Source organism: Oncorhynchus clarkii, chromosome 22 (genome assembly GCF_045791955.1).
Source record: "Oncorhynchus clarkii lewisi isolate Uvic-CL-2024 chromosome 22, UVic_Ocla_1.0, whole genome shotgun sequence".
Classification (NCBI taxonomy): Eukaryota; Metazoa; Chordata; class Actinopteri; order Salmoniformes; family Salmonidae; genus Oncorhynchus; species Oncorhynchus clarkii.
In genome coordinates, this window is record NC_092168.1 from 50,705,669 (window position 1) to 50,729,506 (window position 23,838).

At 46.0% G+C, this 23,838-nt stretch overlaps 1 protein-coding gene across 3 annotated transcripts in view; it reads left to right on the top strand.

Annotated features, from left to right (window-relative positions):
* The window catches only part of LOC139380994 (ras-associated and pleckstrin homology domains-containing protein 1-like), a 140,334-nt gene that overhangs the window by 101,156 nt on the left and 15,340 nt on the right, over positions 1 to 23,838 (top strand). For all 3 annotated transcript variants that reach the window (XM_071124217.1, XM_071124215.1, XM_071124216.1), the window contains 5 exons: positions 7,088 to 7,165; positions 10,170 to 10,329; positions 15,704 to 15,825; positions 21,766 to 21,831; positions 22,038 to 22,181. In XM_071124217.1, coding sequence (XP_070980318.1) covers positions 7,088 to 7,165; positions 10,170 to 10,329; positions 15,704 to 15,825; positions 21,766 to 21,831; positions 22,038 to 22,181 — 570 coding nt within the window. The remainder of the gene's footprint in view (positions 1 to 7,087; positions 7,166 to 10,169; positions 10,330 to 15,703; positions 15,826 to 21,765; positions 21,832 to 22,037; positions 22,182 to 23,838) is intronic.

Below are 23,838 nucleotides of genomic sequence, written 5' to 3' on the forward strand. Positions count from 1 at the left end.
AAACCAAGTCAACATGTGTCTGTCTGGACTCCAAACCAAGTCAACATGTGTCTGTCTGGACTCCAAACCAAGTCAACATGTGTCTGTCTAGACCCCAAACCAAGTCAACATGTGTCTGTCTAGACCCCAAACCAAGTCAACATGTGTCTGTCTAGACTGACCCAGCCTCCCAAACCAAGTCAACATGTGTCTGTCTGGACCCCAAACCAAGTCAACATGTGTCTGTCTGGACTGGAGATATGGAGATGAAGAACACATGGAAACAGAGAACCAGGATATGGAGATGAATAACACATGGAAACAGAGAACCAGGATATGGTGATGTAGAACACATGGAAACAGAGAACCAGGATATGGAGATGTATATGATGATTTGGAGTTAAGTCAGTTGGACTAATAGGACTATAGAGTTTACGTAGGGTCACAGTTAACGTGTTTCAGGTAAGGTGTCAGAACAGAAGCATAGCCTGACTCCAGGTCAGTCCTGGCTCTATATCCAACTCCTGGTTCCAGGTCAGTCCGTGCTCTATATCTGACTCCTGGCTCCAGATCAGTCCGTGCTCTATATCAGACTCCTGGTTCCAGATCAGTCCTGGCTCTATATCCGACTCCTGGTTCCAGGTCAGTCCGTGCTCTATAGCGGGGCTCCTGGTTATTGTCATGCCAAACAGTCTGGCCCCACCGCAATCTCCAAATGGGATCACTCATTTATATATCTATATTATTATTATTATAGTAGACTATGGTCAAAGTTGACATGTAACAGGGCAAGGGTCAGATATGGACAAAATATAATATTGCAATATTTTTACTGATCTAACAAACTTCGGTCAACATTTACAGTGCCGTCAACAGTAAATAGTGGTTACTTCTCAGAAGGTATTAAATTGTCAAGAGGATTAAAACAAGGTTGTCCACTATCGGCATATCTATTTATTATGGACTTTAAAATGTTAGCTATTAAAATCAGATCTAACAAATGTATCAAGGCATTAGAATACAGGGCTTAAAAACAGAGGCGTCATTGTACGCTGATAATTCAGATTTTCTTCTAAATCCACAATTTGCATCCCTGCACAGCCTCATAGAGGATCTAGATACTTTGTCTAAGCTCTCTGGATTAAAACCAAATTATGATAAGTAAATAATAAGTAAATTATCTCACTCCAATACATTTTAATAGAAAGTTTGCAACAACAAAAAATAATATCTTGCTACCGTGGAAAGGACCTTTCTATTTGTGGAGAGTAACTATACAACAGCACTAGTTTCTCCAGACTGTACTAGTTCCTCCAGACAATAACTATACCAGTTCCTCCAGACAATAACTATACCATTACCAGTTCCTCCAGACTGTACTAGTTCCTCCAGCCTGTACTAGTTCCTCCAGCCTGTACTAGTTCCTCCAGGCAGTACTAGTTCCTCCAGACTGTACTAGTTCCTCCAGACAGTACCAGTTCCTCCAGACTGTACTAGTTCCTCCAGACTGTACTAGTTCCTCTAGACTGTACTAGTTCCTCCAGACTGTACTAGTTCCTCCAGACTGTACTAGTTCCTCCAGACAGTACCAGTTCCTCCAGATTGTACTAGTTCCTCCAGACTGTACTAGTTCCTCCAGACTGTACTAGTTACTCCAGACTGTACTAGTTACTCCAGACTGTACTAGTTACTCCAGACTGTACTAGTTACTCCAGACTGTACTAGTTACTCCAGACTGTACTAGTTACTCCAGACAGTACTAGTTCCTCTAGACAGTACTAGTTCCTCCAGACAGTAACTATACCAGTACTAGTTCCTCCAGACAGTAACTATACCAGTACTAGTTCCTCCAGACAGTACCTATACCAGTACTAGTTCCACCAGACAGTAACTATACCAGTACTAGTTCCTCCAGACAGTACTAGTTCCTCCAGGCAGTACTAGTTCCTCCAGACTGTACTAGTTCCTCCAGACAGTAACTATACCAGTACTAGTTCCTCCAGACAGTACTGGTTCCTCCAGACGGTACTAGTTCCTCCAGACGGTACTAGTTCCTCCAGACGGTACTAGTTCCCTCAAGACAGAACTAGTTCCTCCAGACAGAACTAGTTCATCCAGAAAGAACTAGTTCCTCCAGACGGAACTAGTTCCTCCAGACGGAACTAGTTCCTCCAGACGGAACTAGTTCCTCCAGACGGAACTAGTTCCTCCAGACGGAACTAGTTCCTCCAGACGGTACTAGTTCCTCCAGACGGTACTAGTTCCTCCAGACGATACTAGTTCTTCTAGACGGTAGTTCCTCCAGACGGTACTAGTTCCTCCAGACAGAACTAGTTCCTCCAGGCGGTACTAGTTCTTCCAGACGGTACTAGTTCTTCCAGACGGTACTAGTTCTTCCAGACGGTACTAGTTCCTCCAGACAGTACTAGTTCCTCCAGACAGTAACTAGAACAGGACTAGTTCCTCCAGACCGTACTCTCGCTCCCTCACTCTCTCGCTCCCTCCCTCCCTCTCTCGCTCCCACTCTCCCACTCTTGCTCCCTCTCTCGCTCCCTCTCTTGCTCCCTCCCTCGCTCTCTCCCTTGCTCCCTCCCTCGCTGCATCCTGCCTCAGAGCTCCACCATGTCAGTGATACCTCACTGAGAAACAGCAGTCGACAGACTCAATCCACCCATCCTCCCTTACTCTCCACCCATCCTCCCCTACTCTCCACCCATCCTCCCCTACTCTCCACCCATCCTCCCTTACTCTCCACCCATCCTCCCTTACTCTCCACCCTTCCTCCCCTACTCTCCACCCATCCTCCCCTACTCTCCACCCATCCTCCCCTATCCACCCTACTCTCCACCCATCCTCCCCTACTCTCCACCCATCCTCCCCCCTCCACCCATCCTCCACTCCCATCCTCCCCTACTCTCCACCCATCCTCCCCTACTCTCCACCCATCCTCCCCTACTCTCCACCCATCCTCCCCTACTCTCCACCCATCCTCCCCTCCTCCACCCATCCTCCCCTACTCTCCACCCATCCTCCCCTACTCTCCACCCATCCTCCCCTACTCTCCACCCATCCTCCCCTACTCTCCACCCATCTTCCCCCTCTCCACCGATCCTCCCCTACTCTCCACCCATCCTCCCCTACTCTCCACCCATCCTCCCCTACTCTCCACCCATCCTCCCCTACTCTCCACCCATCCTCCCCTACTCTCCACCCATCCTCCCCTACTCTCCACCCATCCTCCCCTACTCTCCACCCTTCCTCCCCATCCACCCATCCTCCCTTACTCTCCACCCATCCTCCCCTACTCTCCACCCATCCTCCCCTACTCTCCTCCCCCTACTCTCCACCCATCCTCCCCTACTCTCCACCCATCCTCCCCTACTCTCCACCCATCCTCCCCTACTCTCCACCCATCCTCCCCTACTCTCCACCCATCCTCCCCTACTCTCCACCGTTCCTCCCCTACTCTCCACCCATCCTCCCCTACCTTCCAGCAGCCGACAGACTCCATGCAGTCATATTAATATTCCACTTCTCCCCTGCATCGTGAGTCAGTACAAAACGTTACACGTTGCCCCAGCAACCCAGATACTAACGGAAAAAGACAACTTGAAAAAGGATTACGTACTGTAAATAGGTTGGAGAACTGTCTATCATGAGGCGCAGCCGTCTGACAGACTGACACCATTTAATGTTGTGACGGTCCCTCGTCACGTTCAGTGTGTCTGATGTGAATGGTAATAAATCACATGGAATCTCCTCTCATATAAAGCTCTTCCTGTCACCCCCCCCCCTCTCCATTTATATTTATGTTAATGCCGCAGTTGCTAGGGCAGCCATGCAAAATGAAGGGGGGAGGGGGTTAGGGGTGCTGCTAGTAAGAGGCTTGGGCCTTAATTCTCTCCCATTCTATCCTTCCCCTACACCCCACCTGTCCCCTCACTCAGCTATAAAATGGCATAGTTAAAACCACCAGGATCCCCTTGGTTAAAGGGTGGAACCACCAGGATCCACTTGGTTAAAGGGTGGAACCACCAGGATCCCCTTGGTTAAAGGGTGGGACCACCAGGATCTCCTTGGTTAAAGGGTGGGACCACCAGATCTCCTTGGTTAAAGGGTGGAACCACCAGGATCCACTTGGTTAAAGGGTGGAACCACCAGGATCCACTTGGTTAAAGGGTGGAACCACCAGGATCCACTTGGTTAAAGGGTGGAACCACCAGGATCCCCTTGGTTAAAGGGTGGGACCACCAGGATCCCCTTGGTTAAAGGGTGGAACCACCAGGATCCCCTTGGTGAGGACAGCGCTGTCAGTGATTATGTTCTGATGGAGAGAGAGGGATAACAGTCTCTGTGTGTATACGTGTTGGTACAGCCAGTCCCTCCTCCCTCCCCCCATGTCAGATCCTCTCCTGTTCTCAGTTTCTGTCAGGACTCTCTGACAAGATGCTTGTCTGAGTGGGCTGTCCCACTACAACAGGTTTTCAACCGGCTTGGAATAGATTCAGATGATCCGTCTTCTTATTAGTCTTATCGATGTCTGTGATTGGAAGCTCCTCATCTGGCAGTAAAAAGGACAGGAAGAAACTAACAGGATTGGTTTATTAACTACGGGACAGGAAGAGACTAACAGGATTGGTTTATTAACTACGGGACAGAGAGACCAACAGGATTGGTTTATTAACTACGGGACAGAGAGACTAACAGGATTGGTTTATTAACTACGGGACAGGAAGAGACTAACAGGATTGGTTTATTAACTACGGGACATGAAGAGACTAACAGGATTGGTTTATTAACTACGGGACAGGAAGAAACTAACAGGGTTGGTTTATTAACTACGGGACAGAGAGACTAACAGGATTGGTTTATTAACTACGGGACAGGAAGAGACTAACAGGATTGGTTTATTAACTACGGGACAGAGAGACTAACAGGATTGGTTTATTAACTACGGGACAGGAAGAGACTAACAGGATTGGTTTATTAACTATGGGACAGGAAGAGACTAACAGGATTGGTTTATTAACTACGGGACAGAGAGACTAACAGGATTGGTTTATTAACTACGGGACAGGAAGAGACTAACAGGATTGGTTTATTAACTACGGGACAGGAAGAGACTAACAGGATTGGTTTATTAACTACGGGACAGGAAGAGACTAACAGGATTGGTTTATTAACTACGGGACAGGAAGAGACTAACAGGATTGGTTTATTAACTACGGGACAGGAAGAGACTAACAGGATTGGTTTATTAACTACGGGACAGAGAGACTAACAGGATTGGTTTATTAACTACGGGACAGAGAGACTAACAGGATTGGTTTATTAACTACGGGACAGGAAGAGACTAACAGGATAGGTTTATTAACTACAGGACAGGAAGAGACTAACAGGATTGGTTTATTAACTACGGGACAGGAAGAGACTAACAGGATTGGTTTATTAACTACGGGACAGGAAGAGACTAACAGGATTGGTTTATTAACTACGGGACAGGAAGAGACTAACAGGATTGGTTTATTAACTACAGGACAGGAAGAGACTAACAGGATTGGTTTATTAACTACGGGACAGGAAGAGACTAACAGGATTGGTTTATTAACTACAGGACAGGAAGAGACTAACAGGATTGGTTTATTAACTACGGGACAGGAAGAAACTAACAGGATTGGTTTATTAACTACGGGTCAGGAAGAGACTAACAGGATTGGTTTATTAACTACGGGACATGAAGAGACTAACAGGATTGGTTTATTAACTACGGGACAGGAAGAGACTAACAGGATTGGTTTATTAACTGCGGGACAGGAAGAGACTAACAGGATTGGTTTATTAACTACAGGACAGAGAGACCAACAGGATTGGTTTATTAACTACGGGACAGAGAGACCAACAGGATTGGTTTATTAACTACGGGACAGAGAGACCAACAGGATTGGTTTATTAACTACGGGACAGAGAGACTAACAGGATTGGTTTATTAACTACGGGACAGAGAGACTAACAGGATTGGTTTATTAACTACGGGACAGGAAGAGACTAACAGGATTGGTTTATTAACTACGGGACAGAGAGACTAACAGGATTGGTTTATTAACTACGGGGCAGGAAGAGACTAACAGGATTGGTTTATTAACTACGGGACAGGAAGAGACTAACAGGATTGGTTTATTAACTACGGGACAGAGAGACCAACAGGATTGGTTTATTAACTACGGGACAGGAAGAGACTAACAGGATTGGTTTATTAACTACGGGACAGGAAGAGACTAACAGGATTGGTTTATTAACTACGGGACAGGAAGAGACTAACAGGATTGGTTTATTAACTACGGGACAGGAAGAGACTAACAGGATTGGTTTATTAACTACGGGACAGAGAGACCAACAGGATTGGTTTATTAACTACGGGACAGGAAGAGACTAACAGGATTGGTTTATTAACTACGGGACAGGAAGAGACTAACAGGGTTGGTTTATTAACTACGGGACTTTGTTGTTGTTGTTTTTTACTGTCTGCTTCGGTTGTTTGGAGGAAGTGCTTTGGACCTGAAAGGACTGAAAAGACTGCTGCTACAGATTATATTGCTACTTCACTTCCTGTGATATTCTTCTGACGGAGAATACAGATCCTGTAATCTACTGTGGACACAATTGGTTCAAAATGTAGCTTTCAATCCAAAATGCTAATCTGGCTGTGTACGAAACAACGGGAGGATTATATATAACAGCAGCCATCGCTGAAAGACGAGGCATTGTTCTGACAACAACGAGACCGATTATTTTATTTTTTGACCCGAACACTCACTACCGTTCTCTACCTTCTAGAAACCTTGAAATATACGTTTTTATTTCTCCATAAAGGAACGCAGAAAAACGGTCTGTTTTTAGAGTGAGAATGGCGTCTTGTTGGAGAAGCCAGGTAAGTGGGAGAGCACCGGAGGAGTGGGGGGGTTCCCACCACTCTAGACAAGGGGAACAAGAGGAAGAGAGGGGGGGGGGGGGGGGGGGGCAGACTACTCTCCTGTAGCCCTGCTGTTCCTTGTGTGCACCTGTGTTGTTGTTTGTCTGTGTATTAATGTGTGTGTGTGTGTTTCCGTAGGAAGAACAGGCTGCCAAGACCAAGGCAGAGAAGATCCGTGTGGCTCTGGAGAAGATCAAGGAGGCCCAAGTTAAAAAGGTGAGTTCTCTTCCTGTCTGTCTCCTCTGTTGCTATCTATAACATAACAGGTGAGTTCTCTTCCTGTCTGTCTCCTCTGTTACTATCTATAACATAACAGGTGAGTTCTCTTCCTGTCTGTCTCCTCTGTTACTATCTATAACATAACAGGTGAGTTCTCTTCCTGTCTGTCTCCTCTGTTACTATCTATAACATAACAGGTGAGTTCTTGTCTGTCTCCTCTGTTACTATCTATAACATAACAGGTGAGTCTGTCTGTCTCCTATGTTACTATCTATAACATAACAGGTGAGTTCTCTTCCTGTCTGTCTCCTCTGTTACTATCTATAACATAACAGGTGAGTTCTCTTCCTGTCTGTCTCCTCTGTTACTATCTATAAGTGGGTCAGGCCAGTGTTAAACAGCTCTACTCTGTTTCTGGGTCAGGCCGGTGTTAAACAGCTCTACTCTGTTTCTGGGTCAGGCCAGTGTTAAACAGCTCTACTCTGTTTCTGGGTCAGGCCAGTGTTAAACAGCTCTACTCTGTTTCTGGGTCAGGCCAGTGTTAAACAGCTCTACTCTGTTTCTGGGTCAGGCCAGTGTTAAACAGCTCTACTCTGTTTCTGGGTCAGGCCGGTGTTAAACAGCTCTACTCTGTTTCTGGGTCAGGCCAGTGTTAAACAGCTCTACTCTGTTTCTGGGTCAGGCCAGTGTTAAACAGCTCTACTCTGTTTCTGGGTCAGGTCAGGCCGGTGTTAAACAGTTCTACTCTGTTTCTGGGTCAGGTCAGGCCGGTGTTAAACAGCTCTACTCTGTTTCTGGGTCAGGCCGGTGTTAAACAGCTCTACTCTGTTTCTGGGTCAGGTCAGGCCGGTGTTAAACAGCTCTACTCTGTTTCTGGGTCAGGCCGGTGTTAAACAGCTCTACTCTGTTTCTGGGTCAGGCCGGTGTTAAACAGCTCTACTCTGTTTCTGGGTCAGGCCGGTGTTAAACAGCTCTACTCTGTTTCTGGGTCAGGCCAGTGTTAAACAGCTCTACTCTGTTTCTGGGTCAGGCCGGTGTTAAACAGCTCTACTCTGTTTCTGGGTCAGACCAGTGTTAAACAGCTCTACTCTGTTTCTGGGTCAGGCCGGGCCAGTGTTAAACAGCTCTACTCTGTTTCTGGGTCAGGCCAGTGTTAAACAGCTCTACTCTGTTTCTGGGTCAGGCCAGTGTTAAACAGCTCTACTCTGTTTCTGGGTCAGGCCAGTGTTAAACAGCTCTACTCTGTTTCTGGGTCAGGCCAGTGTTAAACAGCTCTACTCTGTTTCTGGGTCAGGCCAGTGTTAAACAGCTCTACTCTGTTTCTGGGTCAGGCCAGTGTTAAACATCTCTACTCTGTTTATCAATCTTACTCTCTATGCCACTCTGCGTAATGTAATGGAATAACCCTTCTGGAGTTAAGCCCGTTTCTGAGCTGGTGGATTAGCGAACGGCCCGGCTGGGCTTTAATACGGCCTGCTCTGCCCTGCTTGCTGTGGGACGTGAAGGGAGAGTGGCGCTCGCCACCTGTCAGACTGACCGGACAATTACTTGAAGAAAACGCTCAGGCGTTGGGTCACCTGTTTTACCATTCTGAGCTTGTGGCCCGTGAGTGAATGAGTGTGTGTGTGTGTGTGTGACCTGTGAGTGAATGAGTGTGTGTAGGGGGAAGTGTTTGTGTGTGAGACCTGTGAGTGTGTGTAGGGGGAAGTGTGTGTGTGTTTGTGTGCACTTGAGAGAGAAAGTTGTCCGATTGCCACACTAATCCCGTAGCGCCACCCGCAGGTCTGGCAGGAAGGAGGGTCAGTCACTTCCTACTAGGCTGCTGTAGGTGTCGTCCCATGGCTGCTGAGAGAACTGGTGGTTAACAGCAGAGAGAAAACACGCGCTTTTATCACTGTTTCTATACAGCATTTTAAACACTGGTTCTAGGCACTTTGTGATGTATAAAGGGCTTTATAAATACATGGGATTTGACCCCTATACAGATACAAGTAGCCATGCAGAGATCACACGCGCGCAGAGATCACACGCGCGCACGGATCACTGTACCTGCAGGCTTCACTGTCCCAATAATTACAGAGGACACTGTACCTGCTGACCCCACTGTCCCAATAAGATTTTGTGTCAGTAATCAATCTGATTCAGTGAGTAGTAACCAGAATGACATCATGTTCTAATCAATCTGATTCAGTGAGTAGTAACCAGAATGACATCATGTCCTGTGTCAGTAATCAATCTGATTCAGTGAGTAGTAACCAGAATGACATCATGTTCTAATCAATCTGATTCAGTGAGTAGTTACCAGAATGACATCATGTCCTGTGACATCATGTCCTAATCAATCTGATTCAGTGAGTAGTAACCAGAATGACATCATGTTCTAATAATCAATCTGATTCAGTAATCAATCTGAGTAGTTAACCAGAATGACATCATGTCCTGTGTCATGTCCTAATCAATCTGATTCAGTCGTAGTAACCAGAATGACATCATGTTCTAATCAATCTGAGTAGTAGTTACCAGAATGACATCATGTCCTAATCAATCTGATTCAGTGAGTAGTAACCAGAATGACATCATGTTCTAATCAATCTGATTCAGTGAGTAGTTACCAGAATGACATCATGTCCTGTGTCAGTAATCAATCTGATTCAGTGAGTAGTAACCAGAATGACATCATGTCCTAATCAATCTGATTCAGTGAGTAGTTACCAGAATGACATCATGTCCTAATCAATCTGATTCAGTGAGTATAAACTGTTTACCTGCTGTACTCACCCTGTGTATTGTCCTCTAGCTGGTGACTAGCTTTTACTGAACCATCATATTGGACACTATTGGTCTGTTTGTCAGATGTGACCAACACTTCTGTGAAAAGTGTCTTGGACTGACAGCTTTGTCTAGTGTTTGCCTTGCCGGTGATCAGCTCGTGTGGATTATTCTAGATTTCTTCTCATTCCAGAATAGGAATCTAACCATTCCTGTGTCTCCTCCCCTCAAGCTGGTGATCAGAGTGCACCTGTCAGACGAGAGCTCTAAAACCATGATGGTGGACGAGAGACAGACGGTCAGACAGGTTCTGGACAGCTTGTTGGACAAGTCCCACTGTGGCTTCAGCCCCGACTGGTCCCTGGTCGAGACCATCAACGAACTGCAGATGGGTAAGTGGAGCAGGGCACACACATACACACACACACACACACACACGCTCACTCACATACACACACACACACGCTCACACACACACACGCTCACTCACTCACTCACTCACTCACTCACTCACTCACTCACTCACTCACTCACACACATACACACACACACACACACACTCACTCACATACACACACACACACGCTCACACGCTCACTCACTCACTCACTCACTCACTCACACACATACACACACACACACACACGCTCACTCACATACACACACACACACGCTCACACGCTCACTCACTCACTCACTCACTCACTCACTCACACACATACACACACACACACACACACACACACACACGCTCACACGCTCACTCACTCACTCACTCACACACACACACACACTCACACACGCTCACACACACACACACACACGCTCACACTCACACACGCTCACACACACACTCACATACACACACACACGCTCACACACACACACGCTCACTCACTCACATACACACACACACACGCTCACACGCTCACTCACTCACTCACTCACACACACACACACACTCACACACGCTCACACACACACACACACACTCACACTCACACACGCTCACACACACACTCACATACACACACACACGCTCACACACACACACGCTCACTCACTCACTCACTCACTCACTCACACACACACACGCTCACACACACACACAGATCATTTCTCATCAGCTGCTTCTCTGACGTTGGTCTCTGGTTTGATTGTATTTGTTTTATCCTCACTGATTAATTAGCATCAGACACAGAAGAGTTGATTTTCTGAAATGCCACCCGTAACTCTGGCCTAAGGGGATTTACTAGCCACTGCCATCCTGTCTGCGTGTGGCTTTGTTATAAGCAGTAGGGGGGTGGGCCACAACTACAGGGATGAAAAGATTAAACTTTAATGGCTTAGAATATGAAATCTCCCCAGAGGGAGGTCATTGACATTCTGCAGCAGAGAGGGTTGGTGGCTGTTGAGAGGGGCGGTTAGGGAAATGGACCACCCTCCCTCCTCTAGGTGTCAGCCTTGGTTTCTCAAATGACTGCCTCGCCTGGTTCACCAACTACTTCTCTGATAGAGTTCAGTGGGTCAAATCGGAGGGCCTGTTGTCCAGACCTCTGGCAGTCTCTATGGGTGTGCCACAGGGTTCAATCCTCGGGCCGACTCTTTTCTCTATATATACATCAATGACGTCGCTCTTGCTGCTGGTGATTCTCTGATCCACCTCTACGCAGACGACACCATTCTGTATACTTCTGGCCCTTCTTTGGACACTGTGTTAACAAACATCCAAACTATTTTCAACAACATTCAACACTCCTTCCGTGGCCTCCAACTGCTTTTAAATGCTAGTAAAACTAAGTTCATGCTCTTCAACCGACTGCTGCCCGCACCTTCCCGCCCGACTAGCATCACTACTCTGGACGGTTCTGATTTAGGCACTTTAGTTTTGCCAGCCTAATCTCAGGAGTTGATAGGCTTGAAGTCAAAAACAGCGCTGTGCTTCAAGCACAACGAAGAGCTGCTGGCAAAACGCAGGAAAGTGCTGTTTGAATGAATGCTTACGATTCTGCTGCCGCTCAGTCAGACTGCTCTATCAAATCATAGACTTAATTATAACATAATAACACACAGAAATACGAGCCATATGTCATTAATATGGTCGAATCCGGAAACTATCATTTTATCTAACGGGTGGCATCCATAAGTCTAAATATTCCTGTTACATTGCACAACCTTCAATGTTATGTCATAATTATGTACAATTCTAGCAAATTAGTCCGCAACGAGCCAGGCAGCCCAAACTGTTGCATATACCCTGACTCTGCGTGCAATGAACGCAAGAGAAGTGACACAATTTCGCCTGGTTAATATTGCATGCTAACCTGGATTTCTTTTAACTAAATATGCAGTTTTAAAAATATATACTTCTGTGTATTGATTTTAAGAAAGCCATTGGTGTTTATGGTTAGGTATAGTCGTCCAACGATTGTGCTTTTTTCCGCGAATGCGTTTTTGTTAAATTATCCCCCGTTTGGCGAAGTTGTCTGTGATTCGATGATAAATTAGCAGGCACCGCATCGATTATATGCAACGCAGGACAAGCTAGATAAACTAGTAATATCATCAACCATGTGTAGTTAACTAGTGATTATGTGAAGATTGATTGTTTTTTATAAGATAAGTTTAATGCTATCTAGGACCTTACCTTGGCTCCTTGCTGCACTCGCATTACCGGTAGTCAGCCTGCCACGCAGTCTCCTCGTGGAGCGCAACGTAATCGGCCATCATGCCGATTGTTATGAAAACTTGAAATGGGCCTAATTCATAGGCCATGCCGACCTCTACTCTACACCCCATGTAAAGCAGATTAATGTGCTGAATTTAGAAAGTTATTTGGTCACTTTAGTGTGATACAAACCAAAACATATAAGCCTAGGAGCTAGGTTACATGAGAGACTATGATTAGAAAAAGTGATTGTTTCCAATGCTGGGCTAATAATGTCACCCATCAGACTATTCTTGAATGGGCTGTAAATCCCCTGGGGAGGGTACCTTTAGGATGTTGGGGAATGGGCTGTAAATCCCCTGGGAAGGGTACCTTTAGGATGTTGGGGAATGGGCTGTAAATCCCCTGGGGAGGGTACATTTAGGATGTTGGGGAATGGGCTGTAAATCCCCTGGGGAGGGTACATTTAGGATGTTGGGGAATGGGCTGTAATCCCCTGGGGAGGGTACATTTAGGATGTTGGGGAATGGGCTGTAATCCCCTGGGGAGGGTACATTTGGGATGTTGGGGAATGGGCTGTAAATCTCCTGGGGAGGACAGATTTAGGATGTTGGGGAATGGGCTGTAATCCCCTGGGGAGGGTACATTTAGGATGTTGGGGAATGGGCTGTAAATCTCCTGGGGAGGACAGATTTAGGATGTTGGGGAATGGGCTGTAATCCCCTGGGGAGGATACATTTAGGATGTTGGGGATTGGGCTGTAAATCCCCTGGGAGTGGTGTAAAAGATGGTTGATGGTTCATTCTGTAATGTTTTAATAGTCTAATGGCCTGAGGTTGTAGCTAATCCAACAGATTAGTTTAGGGGGTTTTACCATTCCATTTACAATAATTCATGTCTTTATTATTTTACTTTCTGTAGATGGTCATCAGAATGAAACTCGCAACTCATATTCTATTATTATGTTGAATATGTCCAGAGTATGGGGAATATGTCCAGAGTATGGGGAATATGTCCAGAGTATGGGGAATATGTCCAGAGTATGGGGAATATGTCCAGAGTATGGGGAATATGTCCAGAGTATGGGGAATAGTCCAGAGTATGGGGAATATGTCCAGAGTATGGGGAATATGTCCAGAGTATGGGGAATATGTCCAGAGTATGGGGAATATGTCCAGAGTATGGGGAATATGTCCAGAGTATGGGGAATATGTCCAGAGTATGGGGAATACGTCCAGAGTATGGGGAATACGTCCAGAGTATGGGGAATACGTCCAGAGTATGGGGAATACGTCCAGAGTATGGGGAATACGTCCAGAGTATGGGGAATACGTCCAGAGTATGGGGAATACGTCCAGAGTATGGGGAATACGCCCAGAGTATGGGGAATACGCCCAGAGTATGGGAATACAGTTGAAGTCAGACGTTTACATACACTTAGGTTGGAGTCGTTAACCACTCCACACATTTCTTGTTAACAAACTATAGTTTTGGCAAGTCGGTTAGGACATCTACTTTGTGCATGACACAAGTCATTTTTCCAACACTTGTTTACAGACAGGTTTTTTCACTTATAATTCACTGTATCACAATTCTAGTGGGTCAGACGTTTACATACACTAAGTTGACTGTGTCTTTAAATAGCTTGGAAAATTCCAGAAAATGATGTCATGGCTTTAGAAGCTTTGACATCATGCGAGTCAATTGGAGGTGTACCTGTGGATGTATTTCAAGGCCTACCTTCAAACTCAGTGCCTCTTTGCTTGACATCATGGGAAAATCAAAATAAATCAACCAAGACCTCCACAAGTCTGGTTCATCCTTGGGAGAAATTTCCAAACACCTGAAGGTACCATGTTCATCTGTACAAACACCATGGGACCACGCAGCCGTCATACCGCTAAGAAAGGAGACGTGTTCGTTCTGTCTCCAAGAGATGAACATGCTTTGGTGCGAAAATTGCAAATCAATCCCAGAACAGCAAAGGACCTTGTGAAGATGCTGGAGGAAACAGGTACAAAATTATCAATATCCACAGTAAAACGAGTCCTATATCGACATAACCTGAAAGGCTGCTCAGCAAGGAAGAAGCCACTGCTCCAAAACCGCCATAAAAAAGCCAGACTACAGTTTGCAACTGCACATGGGGACAAAGATTGTACTTTTTGGAGAAATGTCCTCTGGTCTGATGAAACAAAAATAGAACTGTTTGGCCATAATGACCATCGTTATATTTAGAGGAAAAAGGGTGAGGCTTGCAAGCCGAAGAACACCATCCCAACCGTGAAGCACGGGGGTGGCAGCATCATGTTGTGGGGGTGCTTTGCTGCAGGAGGGACTGGTGCACTTCACAAAATAGATGGCATCATGAGGAGGGGAAATTACGTGGATATATTGAAGCAACATCTCAAGACATCAGTCAGGAAGTTAAAGCTTGGTCGCAAATGGGTCTTCCAAATGGACAATGACCCCAAGCATACTTCCAAAGTTGTGGCAAAATGGCTTAAGGACAACAAAGTCTAGGTATTGGAGTGGCCATCACAAAGCCCTGACCTCAATCCTATAGAAGATTTGTAGGCAGCACTAAAAAGGCTTGTGCGAGCAAGGAGGCCTACAAACCTGACTCAGTTACACCAGCTCTGTCAGGAGGAATGGGCTAAAATTCACCCAACTTATTGTGGGAAGCTTGTGGAAGGCTAACCAAAACATTTGACCCAAGTTAAATAATTGAAAGGCAATGCTACCAAACACTAATTGAGTGTATGTAAACTTCTGACCCACTGGGAATGTGATGAAAGAAATAAAAGCTGAAATAAATCATTCTCTCTACCATTATTCTGACATTTCACATTCTTAAAATAAAGTGGTGATCCTTACTGACCTAAAACAGGGAATTTTAACTGCGATTAAATGTCAGGAAATGTGAAAATCTGATTTTAAATGTATTTGGCTAAAGTGTATGTAAACTTCCGACTTCAACTGTATGTCCAGAACATGGTAAGTTATTTATCAATCAATACCCCAAATCGATCTGTTTTAAAGATTGAACCTATTACAGCCTAACACTATATTCTCTCTCTTTCTCCACTTCCTCTCAGAGCGTATCTTTGAGGACCATGAGAACCTGGTGGAGAACCTTCAGAACTGGACCAGAGACAGTCAGAACAGACTGATGTTCATAGAACGCATCGAGAAGTACGCCCTCTTCAAGAACCCACAGGTGAGACAGCCAGTCAATACAGCCAATACACTACAGCCAGCAACTACATGTTGGACCGATTTCCCACACACTAATGAAGACTAGTCCTGGACACTAATGGAGACTAGTCCTGGACACTAATGGAGACTAGTCCAGGAGATTAATGAAGACTAGTCCTGGACACTAATGAAGACTAGTCCTGGACACTAATGAAGACTAGTCCTGGACACTAATGAAGACTAGTCCTTGACACTAATAAAGACTAGTCCTGGACAATAATGAAGACTAGTCCTGGAGACTAATGAAGACTAGTCCTGGACACTAATGAAGACTAGTCCTGGACACTAATGAAGACTAGTCCTGGACACTAATGAAGACTAGTCCTGGACACTAATGAAGACTAGTCCTGGACACTAATGAGGACTAGTCCTTGACACTAATGAAGACTAGTCCTTGACACTAATGAAGACTAGTCCTGGACACTAATGAAGACTATTCCTGGACACTAATGAAGGCTAGTCCTTGACACTAATGAAGATTATTCCTGGAGACTAATGAAGGCTAGTCCTTGACACTAATGAAGACTAATCCTGGAGACTAATGAAGACTATTCCTGGAGACTAATGAAGACTAGTCCTGGACTAATGAAGACTAGTCCTGGACACTAATGAGGACTAGTCCTGGACTAATGAAGACTAGTCCTAGACACTAATGAAGACTAGTCCTGGACTAATGAGGACTAGTCCTGGACACTAATGAAGACTAGTCCTGGACTAATGAAGACTAGTCCTAGACACTAATGAAGACTAGTCCTGGACTAATGAGGACTAGTCCTGGACACTAATGAAGACTAGTCCTGGACACTAATGAAGACTAGTCCTGGACTAATGAGGACTAGTCCTGGACTAATGAGGACTAGTCCTGGACACTAATGAAGCCTAGTCCTTGACACTAATGAAGACTAGTCCTGGACTAATGAGGACTTGTCCTGGACTAATGAGGACTAGTCCTGGACACTAATGAAGACTAGTCCTGGACACTAATGAAGACTAGTCCTGGACTAATGAGGACTAGTCCTGGACACTAATGAAGACTAGTCCTTGACACTAATGAAGACTAGTCCTGGACTAATGAGGACTAGTCCTGGACTAATGAGGACTAGTCCTGGACTAATGAGGACTAGTCCTGGACTAATGAAGACTAGTCCTGGACTAATGAGGACTAGTCCTGGACACTAGTGAAGACTAGTCCTGGACACTAATGAAGACTAGTCCTGGACTAATGAGGACTAGTCCTGGACTAATGAGGACTAGTCCTGGACTAATGAGGACTAGTCCTGGACACTAATGAGGACCTGGACACTAGTGAAGACTAGTCCTGGACTAATGAGGACTAGTCCTGGACTAATGAGGACTAGTCCTGGACTAATGAGGACCTGGACACTAGTGAAGACTAGTCCTGGACACTAATGAGGACCTGGACACTAGTGAAGACTAGTCCTGGACACTAATGAGGACCTGGACACTAGTGAAGACTAATCCTGGACACTAATGAAGACTAGTCCTGGACTAATGAGGACTAGTCCTGGACTAATGAGGACTAGTCCTGGACTAATGAGGACTAGTCCTGGACACTAATGGGGACCTGGACACTAGTGAAGACTAGTCCTGGACTAATGAGGACTAGTCCTGGACTAATGAGGACTAGTCCTGGACTAATGAGGACTAGTCCTGGACTAATGAGGACCTGGACACTAGTGAAGACTAGTCCTGGACACTAATGAAGACTAGTCCTGGACTAATGAGGACTAGTCCTGGACACTAATGAGGACCTGGACACTAGTGAAGACTAGTCCTGGACACTAATGAGGACCTGGACACTAGTGAAGACTATTCCTGGACACTAATGAGGACCTGGACACTAGTGAAGACTAGTCCTGGACACTAATGAAGACTAGTCCTGGACTAATGAGGACTAGTCCTGGACTAATGAGGACTAGTCCTGGACTAATGAGGACTAGTCCTGGACACTAATGGGGACCTGGACACTAGTGAAGACTAGTCCTGGACTAATGAGGACTAGTCCTGGACTAATGAGGACTAGTCCTGGACTAATGAGGACCTGGACACTAGTGAAGACTAGTCCTGGACACTAATGAAGACTAGTCCTGGACTAATGAGGACTAGTCCTGGACACTAATGAGGACCTGGACACTAGTGAAGACTAGTCCTGGACACTAATGAGGACCTGGACACTAGTGAAGACTAGTCCTGGACACTAGTGAAGACTAGTCCTGGACACTAATGAAGACTAGTCCTGGACACTAATGAAGACTAGTCCTGGACACTAATGAAGACTAGTCCTGGACACTAATGAGGACCTGGACACTAGTGAAGACTAGTCCTGGACACTAATGAGGACCTGGACACTAGTGAAGACTAGTCCTGGACACTAATGAGGACCTGGACACTAGTGAAGACTAGTCCTTGACACTAGTGAAGACTAGTCCTGGACACTAATGAAGACTAGTCCTGGACACTAATGAAGACTAGTCCTGGACACTAATGAAGACTAGTCCTGGACACTAATGAAGACTAGTCCTGGACACTAATGAGGACCTGGACACTAGTGAAGACTAGTCCTGGACACTAATGAGGACCTTGACACTAGTGAAGACTAGTCCTGGAGACTGATGAAGACTAGTCCTGGACACTAATGAAGACTAGTCCTGGACACTAATGATGACTAGTCCTGGAGACTGATGAAGACTAGTCCTGGACACTAATGAAGACTAGTCCTGGACACTAATGAAGACTAGTCCTGGACACTAATGATGACTAGTCCTGGACTAATGAGGACTAGTCCTGGACACTAATGAAGACTAGTCCTGGACACTAATGAAGACTAGTCCTGGACACTAATGAAGACTAGTCCTGGACACTAATGAAGACTAGTCCTGGACACTAATGATGACTAGTCCTGGACACTAATGATGACTAGTCCTGGACACTAATGATGACTAGTCCTGGACACTAATGATGACTAGTCCTGGACACTAATGATGACTAGTCCTGGACACTAATGATGACTAGTCCTGGACACTAATGATGACTAGTCCTGGACACTAATGATGACTAGTCCTGGACACTAATGATGACTAGTCCTGGACACTAATGAAGACTAGTCCTGGACACTAATGAAGACTAGTCCTGGACACTAATGAAGACTAGTCCTGGACACTAATGATGACTAGTCCTGGACTAATGAGGACTAGTCCTGGACACTAATGAAGACTAGTCCTGGACACTAATGAAGACTAGTCCTGGACACTAATGAAGACTAGTCCTGGACACTAATGATGACTAGTCCTGGACACTAATGATGACTAGTCCTGGACACTAATGATGACTAGTCCTGGACACTAATGATGACTAGTCCTGGACACTAATGATGACTAGTCCTGGACACTAATGATGACTAGTCCTGGACACTAATGATGACTAGTCCTGGACTAATGAGGACTAGTCCTGGACACTAATGATGACTAGTCCTGGACACTAATGATGACTAGTCCTGGACACTAATGATGACTAGTCCTGGACACTAATGAAGACTAGTCCTGGACACTAATGATGCAGAAATACACTGCTGCTTTAAAATACGTTACACCATAATAGCCATCCAGAACACTGCTGTCCCTGCCAGTCAGTATTGTATCACATAACTGATGCAGGACAGGTTATACAATACACTGAACTGGCACCAAAATATAAATGCTTCACCAAAATAGATACACTCAGTAGTATCAGACACTGTTTATATGTACACAAAGTCACTCAAAAAAAAACAAACAGACACCAGTGTGTCCTTCAGATCTAGGTCAGTATGTTGTAGATGGTGGTACAATGATTCATAGATTGGGAGCTGGTGGGCACTGTTGTCTCCATGGTGAACTAGCTTCGTAAGATAGCTAGTCCCACTTTTACTGACTGCTAAGGAACATTGATGGATTGTACACTGCTCAAAAAAATTAAGGGAACACTAAAATAACAAATCTTAGATCTGAATGAATGAAATATTCTTATTAAATACTTTTTTCTTTACATAGTTGAATGTGCTGACAACAAAATCACACAAAAATGATCAATGGAAATCAAATTTATCAACCCATGGAGGTCTGGATTTGGAGTCACACTCAAAGTTAAAGTGGAAAACCACACTACAGGCTGATCCAACTTTGTAATGTCCTTAAAACAAGTCAAAATGAGGCTCAGTAGTGTGTGTGGCCTCCACGTGCCTGTATGACCTCCCTACAAGACCTGGGCATGCTCCTGATGAGGTGGCGGATGGTCTCCTGAGGGATCTCCTCCCAGACCTGGACTAAAGCATCCGCCAACTCCTGGACAGTCTGTGCTGCAACGTGGCGTTGGTGGATGGAGCGAGACATGATGTCCCAGATGTGCTCAATTGGATTCAGGTCTGGGGAACGGGCGGGCCAGTCCATAGCATCAATGCCTTCCTCTTGCAGGAACTGCTGACACACTCCAGCCACATGAGGTCTAGCATTGTCTTGCATTAGGAGGAACTCAGGGCCAACCGCACCAGCATATGGTCTCACAAGGGGTCTGGGGATCTCATCTCGGTACCTAATGGCAGTCAGGCTACCTCTGGCGAGCACATGGAGGGCTGTGCGGCCCCCCCAAAGAAATGCCACCCCACACCATGACTGACCCACCGCCAAACCGGTCATGCTGGAGGATGTTGCAGGCAGCAGAACGTTCTCCACGGCGTCTCCAGACTGTCACGTCTGTCACATGTGCTCAGTGTGAACCTGCTTTCATCTATGAAGAGCACAGGGCGCTAGTGGCGAATTTGACAATCTAGGTGTTCTCTGGCAAATGCCAAACGTCCTGCACGGTGTTGGGCTGTAAGCACAACCCCCACCTGTGGACGTCGGGCCCTCATACCACCCTGATGGAGTCTGTTTCTGACCGTTTGAGCAGACACATGCATATTTGTGGCCTGCTGGAGGTCATTTTGCAGGGCTCTGGCAGTGCTCCTCCTGCTCCTCCTTGCACAAAGGCGGAGGTAGCGGTCATGCTGCTGGGTTGTTGCTCCTACGGCCTCCTCCACGTCTCCTGATGTACTGGCCTGTCTCCTGGTAGCGCCTCCATGCTCTGGACACTACGCTGACAGACACAGCAAACCTTCTTGCCACAGCTCGCATTGATGTGCCATCCTGGATGAGCTGCACTACCTGAGCCACTTGTGTGGGTTGTAGACTCCGTCTCATGCTACCACTAGAGTGAAAGCACCGCCAGCATTCAAAAGTGACCAAAACATCAGCCAGGAAGCATAGGAACTGAGAAGTGGTCTATGGTCCCCACCTGCAGAACCTCTCCTTTATTGGGGGTGTCTTGCTAATTGCCTATCATTTCCACCTGTTGTCTATTCGGGGCGGCAGGGTAGCCTAGTGGTTAGAGCATTGGACTAGTAACCAGAAGGTTGCAAGTTCAAACCCCCGAGCTGACATGGTACAAATCTGTCGTTCTGCCCCTGAACCCACTGTTCCTAGGCCGTCATTGAAAATAAGAATTTGTTCATAACTGACTTGCCTAGTTAAATAAAGGTAAAATAAAAAAATAAAAAAAATATTCCATTTGCACAACAGCATGTGAAATTTATTGTCAATCAGTGTTGCTTCCTAAGTGGACAGTTTGATTTCACAGAAGTGTGATTGACTTGGAGTTACATTGTGTTGTTTAAGTGTTCCCTTTATTTTTTGGAGCAGTGTATATTTTTAACGGGTTACTGGCAGCCTAGTGGTTAGAGCGTTGGACTAGTAAACGAAAGGTTTGTTGTTCTTAACTGACTTGCCTAGTTAAATAAAGTATAGTTAAATATCTAAATCTAAATTTGACTATCATACCCTGATTTTAACCCTTTTCTGGAAAATCACAGAACTATTTGTTGGGGCGGAAGGAGACGTGTGAGATGGCAGACAGGAACAAGGAAGCACTACTGGAGGTACAGTGATCTCAACATAACAAACAAACTGATGGACACAACTTGATTGGTCCAGGTCATTTCAAAATGTTACCTTGTTAGTGCATGCTACATTGTGTGTGTGTGTGTGTGTGTGTGTGTGTGTGTGTGTGTGTGTGTGTGTGTGTGTGTGTGTGTGTGTGTGTGTGTGTGTGTGTGTGTGTGTGCGTGTGCGCTCTCTGCGGCAGGAGTGTTTTTGTGGCAGCGCCGTCTCTGTACCTGAGATGGAGGGAGTACTCTGGCTGAAGGAGGATGGGAAGAAGAGCTGGAAGAAGAGATACTTCCTGCTCAGAGCCTCTGGGATCTACTATGTACCTAAAGGAAAAGCCAAGGTACGTCCCTGGAACACAGTGACTACTCAGCCAAGGTACGTCCCTGGAACACAGTGACTACTCAGCCAAGGTACGTCCCTGGAACACAGTGACTACTCAGCCAAGGTACGTCCCTGGAACACACTGACTACTCAGCCAAGGTACGTCCCTGGAACACAGTGACTACTCAGCCAAGGTACGTCCCTGGAACACACTGACTACTCAGCCAAGGTACGTCCCTGGAACACAGTGACTACTCAGCCAAGGTACGTCCCTGGAACACAGTGACTAACCTGTATTCCAATAGTGTGTATAGTCAAACATCTGTGATGCTGCACGGCCAAAAATATTATCAGCAATGAAGTCTGAACACTCTACTGCTCCAAGACACACTAGTGATTCATGAAATGATCCTATTCCAGGCCTCTCCTGCCCTCTGACCCATTCAGTAACATGGGAAACTGCAATTGTCATTGTATATTCAGAGATAACATGTCGTAGATTCTTATTCTTTGGATTGTTAGCGTCTCAATACTGACTAACCAAATCAAACATTTAGAAATATTAATACACTTACAAATTGAAAATAAGTACATTCTCCCCAATGTGGGCTGACTGCAAATGATCAACTGGTTAAGAAAAGTACAATTGAGTATTTTCAGAAAACTAGTAATGAAAGTTGGTTTAGTTTCTGAAGATAATACACAGGAAATATAAAGTTGGTTTAGTTCCTGAAGATAATACACAGGAAATAGAAAGTTGGTTTAGTTCCTGAAGATAATACACAGGAAATAGAAAGTTGGTTTAGTTCCTGAAGATAATACACAGGAAATCGAAAGTTGGTTTAGTTCCTGAAGATAATACACAGGAAATAGAAAGCCTCAAGCACAGAACCTTGAGGAGATCCAATTGCTCTTCTCTGGATTTTGAGTGCTTACATCCATGTCCCATCGAAGCCCATCCATGTCCCATCGAAGCCCATCCATGTCCCATCGAAGCCCATCCATGTCCCATCGAAGCCCATCCATGTCCCATCGAAGCCCATCGAAGCCCATCCATGTCCCATCGAAGCCCATCCATGTCCCATCGAAGCCCATCCATGTCCCATCGAAGCCCATCGAGTCCCATCCATATCCCATCGAGGCCCATCCATGTCCCATCGAGTCCCATCGAAGCCCATCCATGTCCCATCGAAGCTCATCGAGTCCCATCGAAGGCCATCGAGTCCCATCGAAGCCCATCCGTGTCCCATCGAAGCCCATCCGTGTCCCATCGAAGCCCATCCGTGTCCCATCGAAGCCCATCCGTGTCCCATCGAAGCCCATCCATGTCCCATCGAAGCCCATCCATGTCCCATCGAAGCCCATCCGAGTCCCATCGAAGCCCATCCATGTCCCATCGAAGCCCATCCGAGTCCCATCGAAGCCCATCCATGTCCCATCGAAGCCCATCCGAGTCCCATCGAAGCCCATCCATGTCCCATCGAAGCCCATCCATGTCCCATCGAAGCCCATCCATGTCCCATCGAAGCCCATCCATGTCCCATCGAAGCCCATCCATGTCCCATCAAAGCCCATCGAAGCCCATTCTTTTCCCATCGAGTCCCATCCATGTCCCATCGAGTCCCATCCATGTCCCATCGAGGCCCATCGAAGCCCATCCATGTCCCATCGAGGCC